This window comes from Sabethes cyaneus, chromosome 1 (assembly GCF_943734655.1).
Source record: "Sabethes cyaneus chromosome 1, idSabCyanKW18_F2, whole genome shotgun sequence".
NCBI classification, from domain to species: domain Eukaryota; kingdom Metazoa; phylum Arthropoda; class Insecta; order Diptera; family Culicidae; genus Sabethes; species Sabethes cyaneus.
Window position 1 is genome coordinate 3,981,408 of NC_071353.1, and position 14,439 is coordinate 3,995,846.

The 14,439-nt window shown below is 41.0% G+C and overlaps 1 protein-coding gene across 3 annotated transcripts in view; it reads right to left on the bottom strand.

Moving 5' to 3' along the window:
• The window catches only part of LOC128732706 (mushroom body large-type Kenyon cell-specific protein 1), a 322,866-nt gene that overhangs the window by 74,453 nt on the left and 233,974 nt on the right, over nt 1–14,439 (bottom strand). For all 3 annotated transcript variants that reach the window (XM_053826022.1, XM_053826021.1, XM_053826024.1), the window contains 2 exons: nt 4,435–4,689; nt 3,691–4,359 (listed from right to left, as the gene is read on the bottom strand). In XM_053826022.1, the coding sequence (XP_053681997.1) occupies nt 3,691–4,359; nt 4,435–4,689 (924 nt within the window). The remainder of the gene's footprint in view (nt 1–3,690; nt 4,360–4,434; nt 4,690–14,439) is intronic.

The window sequence follows — 14,439 nt, forward strand, 5'->3', positions numbered from 1 at the left end:
GATTGTTTGATAAAATTCAACATGGCGGCAATTTTTTTTCACTTCGTTTATAAGCCCTATCTCTCCTCTGTACAAAACCGTGTCGTTTGTAATTTATTTCCTAGCAAAATTTGGAAATATCGCAATAATTAGAGTAAGGAGGGGTAAAAGTGCGATGCGGGTAAAAGTGCGATTCAATGATTTATCGGTACAGATTACGAGTAAATTAACTACATTGGCATGGATGGGTGACTACTTTGACAGCTTGTATCTAACGTAAACTTTGGTTGTTTACGAAGCATAGTTGCTGAGTTATGTGCAAATGTTATTTTAGGGCGGTTTTGATGTAATTTTTCGTTATACGGCAAATACGATATCAACAGGAGGATATTACTTGTTGGAAACTTATAGCAGCGTTTTACATCACTCACATATCTGTTTTGAAAATACGGTGAAAAAAAATTAAAAATATATTTCGTTTTTCCGTAATTTAACCTAACCCCGTCAAGCGCTTAGCGGGGTAAAAGTGCGATTCATGGACGAGGCAAAAATGTATAGCTAATTATATACAACTTTAGGCACTATATTACAGATACTAGAAATGGAAGATCTGCAGAAAACTGTGTGTTCTACAGATGTTGGCCGAAGGAAAACAATGTTTTTCCGCGGATAACTCAAAAAACAAACGTTTGGAAAAGTTTCGATCTGACGGAGGCTTCAATACACCAGCGCAAAATAGAAAAGGTGCAAATTGAGAATATTCCTTACCAAAACATACCACAGATTGGAGATAATATGGTTTTGTTAGCTACTATTATGCTAATTTCATGGATTCGAGCTTCGCCCTTTTGCCCCGCTAGTGGGGTAAAAGTGCGAATCGGCACTTGATCAGAAGAAAGAAGAATTTATTTTGCAAAACACTATTACCGCAGATGATTTATAGTTGAATGTAAAGACATTGAGTTACTGCATCACTATATAATATATTATGTTGTTGTCCTTCTTGAAAATTAATTAATTCTCATGAAAATTAATGACAGCTTCAAACATCGCACTTATGGCCCGCCCTACTCTATATGAAAATTGTGAACCTTGCTACAAATAACTGATTGTTTTATTCAGTTAATGCCATTGCACACCTAATTCTATGAATTTTTCTTATCGCATTTTTTCTCAGGTTTCCAATGGTGGTCTTAAAATGAAAATCGGTTGGGGGGCTCATGGTGAAAACGGCTATTTTTTGATAAAATCCAATATGGCGACCAAATCCAAGATGGCCGCCTAAAAATTTTTACTCCATTTCAAAGCCCTGTTCTTCTTCTTTACAGAACCGGGCCATTTGTTAGTTGTTTTATGGCAAATTTATAAAATTTCACATGATATAGATCTCAAGATTTGCTCAAAATTCAACTTTTTTTGAAACTGTTAGGCCCCTTGGCGAACGAGGGTTCCGCTATTTCGAGGTATCAAAAGTATGATTCTTATGTTTTAACCATTTTCAACCAATTAAGCGCAAAAATTCCGATATTTGAAGACCTCGTGTCAATAGTGGCCCCGTTTCAGCGAGAATTACTCATTGTTCATTTGAATTATTTTGCTGTAGTTGGTTTTATTATCAGCGAATGTTTATTCATAAAAATATAAGATATTGTTTAACTGTAGTTAAACCAAAAATATTTAATTAAAAAAAAACTTGCAAACAATGAGGTTCTCAATTCGGAATCACTTTCCGTATGTGTACATGCCAAGGGGTTTCAACGGTTACGGTGGTTACAACGCACCTTTGAAAAAAGATACCTTTGATTACTGATTACCTCTGATTACCCGTAATTTTTGATAATCATGCTCTTGTAATTACATAATATTAATAATGATTACTAATGATTACATAAGATTATCAGTGAACAATATGGGTCATTCCACGTCAAGTGACCGAGAAAAAGTACAAACTTGTAATCGACCTTCTCGGATTTTCACCAAACTCGGCCAGATTGTTCGTTTTGGGTCAAGAAGCAAAAATCCCGTTTTCTGCTAAGACGCTCAACAACAAACTTATGTTATATTATATACTGTTTATGTGCTTCCACAACAGCGCAATGTTGCTCTAGTTTAAATCAGATTAATTTTGCTATTTTTGTTATTTGCTTATTGCTAGGAAGTTTCATTTTGTTTATAGTTTTACATGAGAAATTGGGAATTGTTTGTTTCAAAACGCTATATCTCAAGAACGGGACGGAACACCTCGTGGTTTTGAGTGATTCTTATGTAAAAAATTCCGAGGAACACGATGATGTTGAAATTTTTGAGATCAAATTGTACTCATTGAGAGAAAAATACAAATTTAGTTTCCAGGTCGCAATAACCTAATATACTTTTCGGATTTCTCAGATGATTTCCCATGAAAATGTAGAACAGAGTTTTTTTCTAAATTTACGAAGATAGAAGCAAAAGAAAATAAGCGAATTTGACGAAAATGATGCTTTTTCTAATAAAAGAGGGGGTTCCCAAAAATCGAGGGAAAGTCCAATAGGCACCAAACTTGGGATTTTGGCTTCTTGACCCAAAACGAACAATCTGGCCGAGCTTGGTGAATATCCGAGAAGGTCGATTACAGGTGACTCGGTCGCTTGACGTGGAATGACCCATATATTGATTTTCAATGATTACGTGATTAACTGGAAATTTAAATTTTCGTCGAAAAGTACAATTTCGAAAGCAATTTTTGGGTCCAAAAGCGGGGTTCTGTCTATAGAAATGTATTCACTGCATTGCTCTTGCCTATTTGAACACAGCGAATATATTTTCATGAACAAAAAAACTGCTTTTGAAATTTGCAGAATCGGTGACGACTAATTTCACCTTAAGACATAAGAGATTACAAAAACATATATGCCTTACTGGAAACCCCTTGGTAGATGGATTGTTGTGATTTGTGGTTCGTATGAAGAAAAAATTTGATGGACGGATTAAAAACCGGTACGACGAATTTAAAAAATTAAGTCAGTGGCGTAATTTCAATAAAATGGTAATAATGGTAATCGTTTTTTAGTGAAATTAAGGTGCACTGATCGGATGGTAAGTGTTTTTCAGTACAAGAGCTTTTGGACTATTTGTTAAAATTCATCTAACAAATGATGAAACTTAGAATGTCCATTCATTCAGTTTTGCAATAGCGTTTTAATCAAATGTTAAACTGTTCAAAATCAGCCGGAAAATCGCTGAGTTAGCACACAAAACCTAACTACTTTTCGATTCAGATTGTTTGGAATTTGGATCCTATCTTGTCGTAAGCCGTAGTCCTATATTGAAAAAGAAAAATTTGTAACGTGAAATTTTCGGCTTATAAACATTTTCGAAATTTTAACTTCAAATAACAGAAATCGAGGTTCGACAAGCTTCGAAAAAAATAAGAGTCGATTTTATGATTTTCGTCTCGCTTTAACAAGGAAAGGTAACGAAAAATTTAGTTTAACAATTTCATTTTTGCAGTTAATCAAAATTTGGTGTTTTTATCGCACTAAAATGTAGATTGTTTTGCAAACGGTTATCAAAAATTTCAAACTGCCTGCATTTTGTTGTCTTCACAGCCGCCACCACACGCCACGACGGCGTGGCGGCGGCGGTGGTCGTTTTGTGTGTCGAAAACTTTTCCCATTATCCCGAGTGAAAAACGGGTTGCGGTGCGTCGAAGAGCGGAAATAGTGCACTCACCTGTTGGTTCCAGTTTGATTGCTAGTTTGCCGACTAGCTCCTTCCGATCGTCAAGCTCGGTGGCGACGCCGGTGGAGGTGGCACCGGCAGCGGACGGCGACAGTAGGGCCGCCGTGGTGGCCGTTGCCGTCGTGGTTGTCGAAGCCGCCGACGACGCAGCTGAGGACGTCGATGCCGCCGACGATGACGACGAACAGGACAGGGCCGGCGAGGCAACGGAGTTCACTATCTTGCCGTCGCTCGACGTCGTCCCGAGAAGACGCAAATCCTCGCGGGTGGCCGGGTCCTCGCGCTGCTGCTCCTCCGGATTCTCCGGTTGGTCCAGATCGGACCTGACTTTTTTCCCTTCCACCAGCTGGGTCTGGTTGAGAAGATGAGGGTGGTGATGGTGATTGTTGTTGTTGTTGTTGTTATTGTTGTTGAGTGTTACTGCCACTGGATGCTGGTGGGGAGCAGTAGACGGAGGTGAAGGAGTGGCCGCCGTTGCCGTCGGTTTCGTATCGTTCTCATTGAAATGATTCTTCCTGGTTGCTACAGTAGCCGCTTCCGCTAGCGGGTGGTGATCTGCTTGTTTGTCTGTCGCTGTTGCTGCGACTGCTACTTGTTGATTGTTGGCTGTTGCTAGTTTGGATTCTAGTTCTCCGTCTTGCTGATAGTGTCCGTTGCGTACTGCATTCGATACGAGATAGGAAGGAAGATGTTAGAAAATTAAGCCACACTGGGCATGTTTCATGTTTCACTTACCAATCGTGGCGGCGCCTTTTTGGTCTAGGAGATTTCCGCCGACCGCTGCCGCTACCAGTGCGGGGGTGAATGGAACAGCGTTGCTGGCAACACCGGTGGCTACGGCCGCTGCTGCACTGTCGAGCAGATCGTCGTCGTCCACGGCCACGGTGTTCGTGCTCGGGTCCAGTAGGTTCAACTGTTGGCGCGTTAGGACGTCCTGATAGTGTTTCCATTTCCTGCGTCCCATCAATTCTTCAGCAACGCGCTCCAGTCCTGTGATCGGATAAGCATGAAATGCGAAAAGAGAACGAAGATATTTTCTTTTAGTTTGCTTTCTTCCCGGAGGCCATTTCGACAATAAATTTAATCCCCAATCCCAATCCCACATTGACCCGCTTTTAATCGCCAGCTACGCATTGCACAATATACCTACAATATATGTAAATCTATATATTTTATCGACTGTCGAACCGGATAAAGTTCGTCTTCTTGGGAACGATAGAATGCGTGCGTGTTTGTGTGTGAGCAAAATAGAGACTGACCGATAGTTCATTGGGCACACAATCAAAAATTTACTTAAGATCCATTCGAAGAAAGCAGAAGGAACGACAGCCGGGTTCGAGCCATGGAAGAAGAGGGGATTTTAGGTTCTTCTCAACATTCAAGAAAGTGCTGTTCGATGACCAACGAAAATTTCTCCAATCGTGTGCAGTCTGGGAGGTCATCATCAGGACGTGTCTGGGACGGAATGATGGTGGGGTTTGGTGGGGGGATAAAATTTTAGAAACTTCCAGTCGGAACCGAAGCAGTTTTGCTGGCTTGCTGTACTTGTACTGATTGTATGGACATAGGCTTGTGCTAGTTGAACGTATTTTAATAGAGTGTGTGCAGATTTTGTTATATCCTTCTGCTTGCTGCACGTATCCTTAATCATTGATAGCGTGCAGATGAGTGTGCAGAGGGCGCAGAGGATGGGATTGCAAAGCGGTTGAGGCATATCAATATGGGGAATCATTTTTCGGTCTCTCAAGAATGTCGACTGTAAGAAACTCTAAGAACTGTTTGCAAGCTTTCAAGAATAAGAAGCCTTCATGCAAAAGTTCCATTCTCTTGGCTTGCAATTTCACAATTTGCATCTAGCCGGTTGTTTCGAAACGAGTGGGTTGGCAGTAGGAGGAGGTCTTCGGATGCAGTACTTTTACCAGCTTTATCCGATATCCAGGAACGCTCGGTTCGGGGACGGGTCAAGGGGTTCGGATTTCTGGCTAACTAGTTGTATAAGACATAATTTAAGGCAAGAAGAAGCAGCTTTGGACAGGTCCGAGAGTGTGCAGGCCCAGGCATGCATAGTTTACAAGGAATAATTAGATTTTCCGAGCCAGGCTTCTTGTGGCGAGTGCGTGCTCTTATGCACCTTATCCTCCCACAGGTTTTCGCTCGCTTGCTTCCTCCCTGCTATAAGAAATGCCCCAAGAAGTAGGAGAAGAATCGTTCATTCATCGGCACAGACAGCACCGGAGCGAACGTCTTTTTAAAATCAAAATTAATGAAATTTCCAATCGAAGCGTCTTTCATTCGACCAACGTCGGATATGGGAAGTTCTGCTTCCAGACCCCGAAGGGAGAACCCGATAATTGAGGAAGACTCTCACACTACCGTCCCACTCCGGCCAACTGCATCATTCAGCTGAAGGACAACCAGAAAAGTAAGCTCGCCTGTAATAAATACCGATCATAACTCGATCATCAATCAATTCCCCTTCGCCTACCGCGCACATTAGCTTATCCAAGTCGAATTTATTACATCTTACAAAGCTTGTGGACTGGATGGTCCGTCGTCTTGAAACTCATTCCACCAACTGACTGACACTCACTCACTCACTCACTTGGGCTAGGAAGCAGCCAGTCATCGATAATCCTTTTTCACTACTCCGCAATAGACTAGTGTCTCGAGATAAATTTTCATTATTTTCGGATCGTTTCGTTCAATCAAAAGTATTCCAGCGTCTGTTGTGGCATCTTATGCTTTTATGCCCCCAATGCGTCAGTCTGAGTAAGGGTGAAACGCTAAAATTATATACCGTGGGGATAATGATTTTGTGGCGGCCTTGCTTCGGCACTAAAGACTTGCTAATCGTAAACTCTTTATCGGCTGTGATAACGAGAGTTAAACGCTGTCTGCTGTGCCTTGGATTGGGCTGAAATGCCCTTGTTTTAATTGGAATTCATTTACGAGATTTGGTTTTGTTTACAATTAATCAAAAACGGTGCAACCTATTGATTTAGTTCTTGTCTTTACTACTAATTGTAGCCTGTTGAAAACTTTCGACCTTGTACTACCGGAACGTGCGAGGACTACCAATCAAAACAATTCATAGTGGAGTTTTTCGTCACTGCTAAGGCTTGTTCGCGACAAAATTTGGACACCCCTAGACCCACACAGCTTCGGAAATACATTTAACAATGAGTGAAATAATTTGCAGAGTAGTAGACGTATGTCTGTTCTTTCTGAAAATATAACACTTGTTTATATTACAAGCGCTCCGCGTAAAATCGTGTCGAAAGAAGAGCAGGTGCGAAAAGCAATTGTGTGCGATTCGCAATGAAAATCCAGATCTCTCGTTAAGAAAACATGCCAAATAGCTTGGATTTCCTTCAAGCACTGTTCACAGTGTTTTAAAATCGTTCGATACTCGCTTGACAACAGCTAGGAAGAAGGAAAGTGGCACAAAAACAGATATGAGGAACCACCACAAGGATGCGAAGGTAAAACAAATATTACGGAGGAAAATAAAAATAACGCCAACATTCCTGCACACTTCTAAGCAACGATAAGGCATGAAGTCTTTCAAGGTGAGGACTGTGCCAAACCGTAATGATAAGCAAAATACGACGGCTAAAACACGCGCTCGTAAGCTTTATCGTGAATATTTAACGAAGTTTCCATGCGTTATAATGGGCGATGAACGGTAGGTATGTCCTTGAAGACTTTAAACAGCTTCCTGGTATGCCTTTTTACACTGCCATAAAACGGAATGGCGTTGCAGAGCATTTTAGGACAAAGAAGAAAGCCAAGTTCCCCAAAAAATATTTAGTATGGCAGGCCATATGCAGCTGTGGTCGAGCAAGCAAAAGTTACATCAGTACGGGAACGGTTAACAAGGAAATATACCGTGAAGAATGCCTGCAGAAACGATTTTTATCGTTCCTACACAGCCATGATGTACCCTCGCTGTTTTGGCCTGATTTAGCATCCTGTCACTACGCCAAAGATGTTTTGGAATGGTATGATGCCAATGGAGTCCATATTGTACCGAAGGAGTCGAATCCACCTAACTGTCCAGAGTTACGCCCCATCGAGCGGTATTGGGATTTGGCGAAGAGAGAGCTGTCCCAGCACAAACAACAAGCAACAACAACAGATAAATTTCGAAAATCTTGGACAAACGCAGCTAAATTGGTTGCCAACAAGTCTGCACCGACCCTCATGGCAAGGGTAAACTCCAAAGTTCGCCAATTTTTCATGCAGACCAAATAAGTAATGTTAATTTGTTTGATAATGATTAACGATACACACATAACTGATACAAAATTGTTTCATGGATTAAGCTTTTAGCAAATTTGTTTTATTGCAAAACTGAGGTGTCCAGATTTGGTCGCGAACAAGGCTTAGTATCATATTGGAGATAAAATTTCTATCCGTGTATTATTCGAACTGTAAACAAAAACCGGCGAAGGCTTGCCATTTCTAAATGACATTTTCTGTGACTGGTCATCGCACGTAAGAAAATATTTGCTTATTATAATGTACATATGCGGGCTAGTTTCGCCGTTTACAAGAGATAAGCATCGTCGAGGGTATAAAATGGGGAAGGCGTCTAGGAAAAAGCGCCCAACATAGTTCTAACTATCCCAAGCCCCTACCTAGCGCCTCCACGTGGCCATATCTGGTAATACTTCAATTTGTATAATTGAGTAGCCAAGCTATAGGAGCTTACGGGTTGCATGGTTTTCAGTTCCTAACCTTACAATTGTAGTTTTAGGCAACCATTAAACCACACGACTTTATTTTCAGGTCTTATATTATTTAAACTAATATTTTTTGTAGACTAATCTATTTTCAGAGAGCGCAATAAGGCGCTCGTTGGCCAATTGCAGCCTGGCTTCTGGTGTAAATGCCATTAGTCCATCCCCGAGGGTCCGAAGTATCACTTAGGAAAGATACTCCCAACGATTGTAAATAAATCATTATCTATGTATATGGGAAGCTTTCGATACGGGAGGTCCACGCTTTCTTCGTTCCCCTTGATTTCAAGGAGTTTATTGGAATTAAATATTTTTTCTGGTTCCACTTGATTCCTTGGAATTGTGGTACATGCTGCGCAGTTGGCCTGGCCGTTGACAAGAAAAATGATTAAAAAGAGACAATAAAAAGGGGGAGGTTCAAAAACGTAAAAAAGGCTTTGTGTCGATTGATAGGGATTACCGAGCAGAAGACAGATTTACTAGTGGGGGACAAAGTGAGAGGAACTGACAAAGGGAGTAGACATGTTTAAATGAAAAAAGGGGTTTTGTTTCTTGCATTATGAGAGTTTTCGTTACAAAAACAGATGTACTAATTGAGTGACAAAGGGGCCCCGAGTAAGATCGGGCGATGAGCTAGTAAACAATAAAATCTGGCCAATTTATCAATTATGCCAAATGACAATTATGCCTAATAGCGTCATGCCAAATGACTTTATGCCATACACGGTAACCCTTTCATTTGCATCTCTTGCGTTACGTGTTTTTTGGTATCATTTTTGGAATATAATTGAATATTTTTACATAATTTTTGTATTTTTGTTCAATTTTGTGATATTTTTTATTAATTTTAAGTCATTTTTGTGCCATTTATTCTATTTGGATGCCATATTTGTATTACAGGTATACATCGATAGTACGTACCCTCCATAATACGTACATTTTGCCTCGATAGTACGTATCCTCGATAATACGTACATTGTGCCTCGATAGTACGTACATTTTCCAACAAGTTGTTGGCAACAACACTTGATTTGTTTCATTCCACGCTTCACAGAGGGTAAAATCATTGATTTAAAAAAATTGATTCTTATATTAAAGCAATACCACTAAAATATATATTTAAACAAAAGTGTATGCAAATTTGAAAAATTCATGCAATATTAAGCGTAATACAATAATGCTTCAAACCCTAAAATTGTGATTCGATCGTGCGTACACTTCGGTAATACGTACGCTAAACGAAGCAAAGGTGTACGTACTATCGAGGTACACCTGTATTTTCGTACTATTGTTATAATCTGTGTCATTATAGGCTATTTTGTGTATTTATGAGTTAAATGTGTGTTTCTTTACTATCATTTCTGTAAAAATTTGTCCGGAAAACCGTTCTCGTCCCATAGCTGTGGACTATATCGTATGCTGCCTTGAAATCCACGAAAATATAGTGCGTTGGCTCGTTGTGCTCCTAGCATTGCTGGACTCATTTTTGTATCAATTTTGAATCATAGTTGTATCGTTTTGCATGATTTTTTTGTATCATTTTTGAATCGTATTTGAATCTTTTTGTATCATTTTCATCTCACTTTTGTATTCCACTTAACGTATTTTTATCATTTGTTATTCTGTGTTTTCGTGAAGGCACAAATCTTCCACACTTATCGTCTTTTCGGGTCATATTTGTCATTAAATTACATTATTTTTTATGTAATTTTGCTACATTTTAGTAACGTTTCTAAATCGCCTAGTTAGTTTCGAGATACCATGATGGTCTAACAAACCGCCGTCGTCGTATGATCGAATCTCGGCTGGGCGGTGCTGCTAGAGTCAGCGAAATCGTTGAACTAGCCCCATAATTGTCCTGTACGCTACTTAACCGGCTGCGAAGTTTGTCGATAAAGAAGGGACAAAAATATTGAAAGACGTTTTTAGCCCAGCCTTTTATTAGTAATTCTGTGTTAATTTTTGTTCCCTTTTTTAAGATTTTACTTGTGTCGTTTTATTTATTAAGACCTTTAGTTTTTTGTTGTATTATTGTTTAGTTTTTGTGTTGTGTCTTGTACCATTTAGTATCATATTTATAAATCGTTTCGATTTTTTTCTGCATAACTTTGCTGCAGTTTTAGTATAATCTTGATACCGTTTGTAGGTCTTATTTGTCTCATTTCTATGTCACTTTCCTAGTAACAATATTGGTTTTATTACACTCTTATTTAACAAAGATGTAATCTTATTTTAAAATATTACAATACGTAGCTGGTCTCAAAGTTGTATCGTTGGCACTTGAAGATTTTGGCTATAGTTAATGCTTTTCAAGATCATAGCGAATCTCCAGAGGAAAACACAAAATATTATCTTGTTGATGTCTAGTAAATTGCCCCGACAAGTCTGGTGAATGAAAATTCTGGTGGCGCACCAAACTACCGAGTGAAACTAGAAGCTCTTACTAGCAAGGAGCTGGAAAGGGTTCTCTCTAATTGCATTTGGTCCAGGTGCGAAAGGAGACAAAATCAAGCGTAAATTAAATTTAGCTTTAGTTATAGCATCCTCCATGCCAGCATCTCATCGATTGGATCATCTTTCTAGATTGGTAAGTTAGAATCAGTCGCCTCCGAAGTTTGTTACTGCAAAACTGTAAGGCAAAAAACCCCTAAAAATCGATTTTGTCGGGTCACAAGTCATATTTTTTCTACATTCCCCTGCCGAATAATCAAATCGGCAATTAGTTTTGCTAAGAACGTAAGCTTACGAGTCTACTCTGGTCTAATCCAATTTTTCTCAAAAGACTCGGCCTTGCCAAGAACCACAACAAAGCGAGTAACATGTCCTTCGGAAGGCATAGGCTACACGCTGTCTGAACAGGGTGGTAGGATATTACTTGATTCAAGTTGCTTAGTGAGTTAGTTGCTTACTTACTTCTAAATATTATTTTTTATATAAACGCGATCAGCAAAAAATTTTTTACAGCAAATGATGTTTTAAATTCGGCGCAGCCGAAAAACTTTATCACCCTGTAGGTCGGTTCTGCCGTCTCCGAAGCGCTTTAAGGCAAACTCAAAGGCTCCGAATTCACTTGTTTCTTGACCGAAAAATAATCAAAAGCCGGTAATACCTGTAAAGCACATCGATACACTTGCCACTCAACTATGGGCAAAACCGTTCCCCCAAATACACTCCCACTGTCGTCCGTCCCAGCCAGCCGTCACTCCATCCCCCCCCCCCCCCCCTCCGCCATCAAATCCAAGCCTGAACACGATTTTGAGAAACAGTGAAAATATAAGCATTTCGGAAGCCGGTCGGAAAAACAATAACAGCTACCGTTTCCGCTGCTGTTCGGTGCTGCAGCAGTGCAAGCTGGAGCTTCCTTCTCTTCAGCAGAATGAACGGGGCCCCTGTGTTTCTCACGCACACAATGTTTCAACCCACAGGCATTGATAAGAATCGAGAGGAGCAGGTGTCTGCTGAGCTCGGGCTGGTGGCCCCCGCAAGCATCGGCAAAGGTGAAAATCTTGAGCCTATGGAAAGAAAACACATCCTTCTCGGTCGGAACGGACGGAACTCGAACGGAACGGAATAGACAGAACGGATGCTAGCATCGGTAGGAGGAAACCAGGACCAGGAATCTGAGTGGATGTTGGAAAGGTGCATCTTTCGGGCTCACTCACAGCACACAGGAAGCAGAAACCGACTGTGGTGGCGGAGACACACGAAGGGGTGCGGTGCGGGGCGGTGCAAGTTTAAGAAAATTATTAAGGATTCGATTTTCCAAACTCATTGTCTGTCGGGCAATGGAGGTGTCGGAGGAAGCGCAACTGCAAGTCGGGCGGTCGGTCGATTGGGATGAGTTGACTGGTGGAATGAGGTTCATAAAATTCGACCCTCCTCCGACCGTTTCGAGCCAGCTAAGATCGTTCGTTTGGTCCTCTGGTCTGGGGGTCTGGTGGCGGAGGAAATTTTAAGCTGTCTCTCGCCTTTACCGTATTAATCTGGAAAGTCTTTGTCTTTTAGTTGTTTATCGGTAAGATGAGAAACGAAGAAGATGGTTTGAGTGATAGAAAGTAAAGAAGACACGCACATACACACGAACAAACACGCACACGGACATGCACAATTCTTATAGCCCACAGGATGGTTTCGATGCAAAGCTGCATTTGAGCTACTCGGTCATTGGTTAAAGCGCAATATTGCTCTCAATCCTTCCGGAACGAGATGCTCTTTAGAGGTACACGATTTGATTTCCGGCTCGTGGGGAGTCCTATCTTATTGAAAGTGAAGATTTTAACGACGATTCGTTAATGGTAGATTGATTCTTTACGATTATTGCTACATTTCAAGTAGAAGAAAACATTTTTGTGGGTATTCTGTCAACTTTGTTAACTAACCATATAATAGCTCGTGCATCATTAAATCATCATTAAAAAAATAGATCCCAAGTTAACCCCAAAATCACTGGAAAACTGGCAAGCGCCGCAGTATAGTGACTTCGGAATACTAATAGCCACTTCATCACTTCTAGTCAATCACTCGATAGTAGGGACATGAACAATATCATTTCTGACCAGCTTCCCGGTTGACCGCCGTGCTCTAGTGCTTCGATCGCCGTTTCGACAACTGTCATCGAGAGAAACCATTGACCTTTGTTCTGCTACTACCGGGATGTACGCCTATGAGCATTTTGGAAGTCTCTGCTTGGCTTGGCAGAATCGAAATATCCCCGCCAGCCTCCTTCGATCTTCCCGATTATGTACTCGTGCATGACGGGGGTCTTCTGGCCCCTTTATTACGGGCAAGCAGCCCCAACATAGTAAGTGCAGAACAACATTTTTCCAGTTCTCAATTGCTCCCGTCATTAAACCTAAGGTCAACATCCGGTCAACTGCTTGCGACTTATTATCCGAACGTGAGAGGTTTGTGTGCTAAAAACACTCAACTGCCGCTGTTATTGGGTAGCTATGACTACGGCGACGTAATCGTTCTAACGGAAACTAAGCGATCTCAACCTGGCTGGTGGACCCTTCATTTTCGGGGTTGCTTTCGGCGGAGTGCTAGTTGGTGTCAAAAATCACCTCTAGGCACTAGATTCCGTTTCCGAGAATTGTTCTTCCGGTTTTTTTTCCACAGACGTCACAGCCAGCGATTAACTCTACTAGCCTCTGACACTTGGGTTTCGAATTTACGTCAAATGGCCTGTTCGACCAGCGCCATCCTTCTAGGCTTGCGTCGTGTTCAGGCCTCGAAAGACGGTCGTCTTTGGTCAAAGCAAAGAAGGCAACCAGAATCCCTGGAGAATCCCTATTTTATCCCTAGCTTTGTTAGGGAGGGATTGTTGTGAAATTGTGAAATTCATTGAATTAGGTAAGGCCTCATAAAATGAACAGTACTTCGCAGTTTCGTTAGCCCTTTATTTCGATAATGCATCTTCAAGGCACTCTTTTTTTGGAAATAGAAAATCCTTCAAATTCAATTTAACATCTTTTTTTATAGAATGTGTATTTTTCCACGATTTCCGGCCCTCCGGGACAAAACCGGATTATGGTAAAGCTCGAATCGTTTAATATCTGGACGCACCGTCTCCAAGTAGTCGGATCTGGATTGTTTTGATAGCACTTTTGTTTTGAAATGGTTGCTCTTTCAGGGCTGAAAAGTTCGTCACGATTAATTTTGTTTCAAAGAAGTTACACTTCACTTGTTGAAAGCCGTTAACCGAAGGTTAATTTTGGACAACCACTTCGATCGAAAACCCGACGTAGTCAAGTTCAATAATCGAGAAGTCGTTTAAATTGACAAAATCGACCTCAAACATTTCGGCAGGATCATAGCAAGCGTCGTAGCGGAATTAAGAATCGGAAGCTGCATTTCAAGGTGTTAAGAGCGATTAGGGCAAACCCCGGGGATGTCAGATTATACTATCGCCAGAAAAATCAATGCCAGCCAAAGCAGCGTCAGAAGGAATCATCTGCGAGAAGGATTACGATCTTTTCGGGTCGGTAAGCAACCAAAC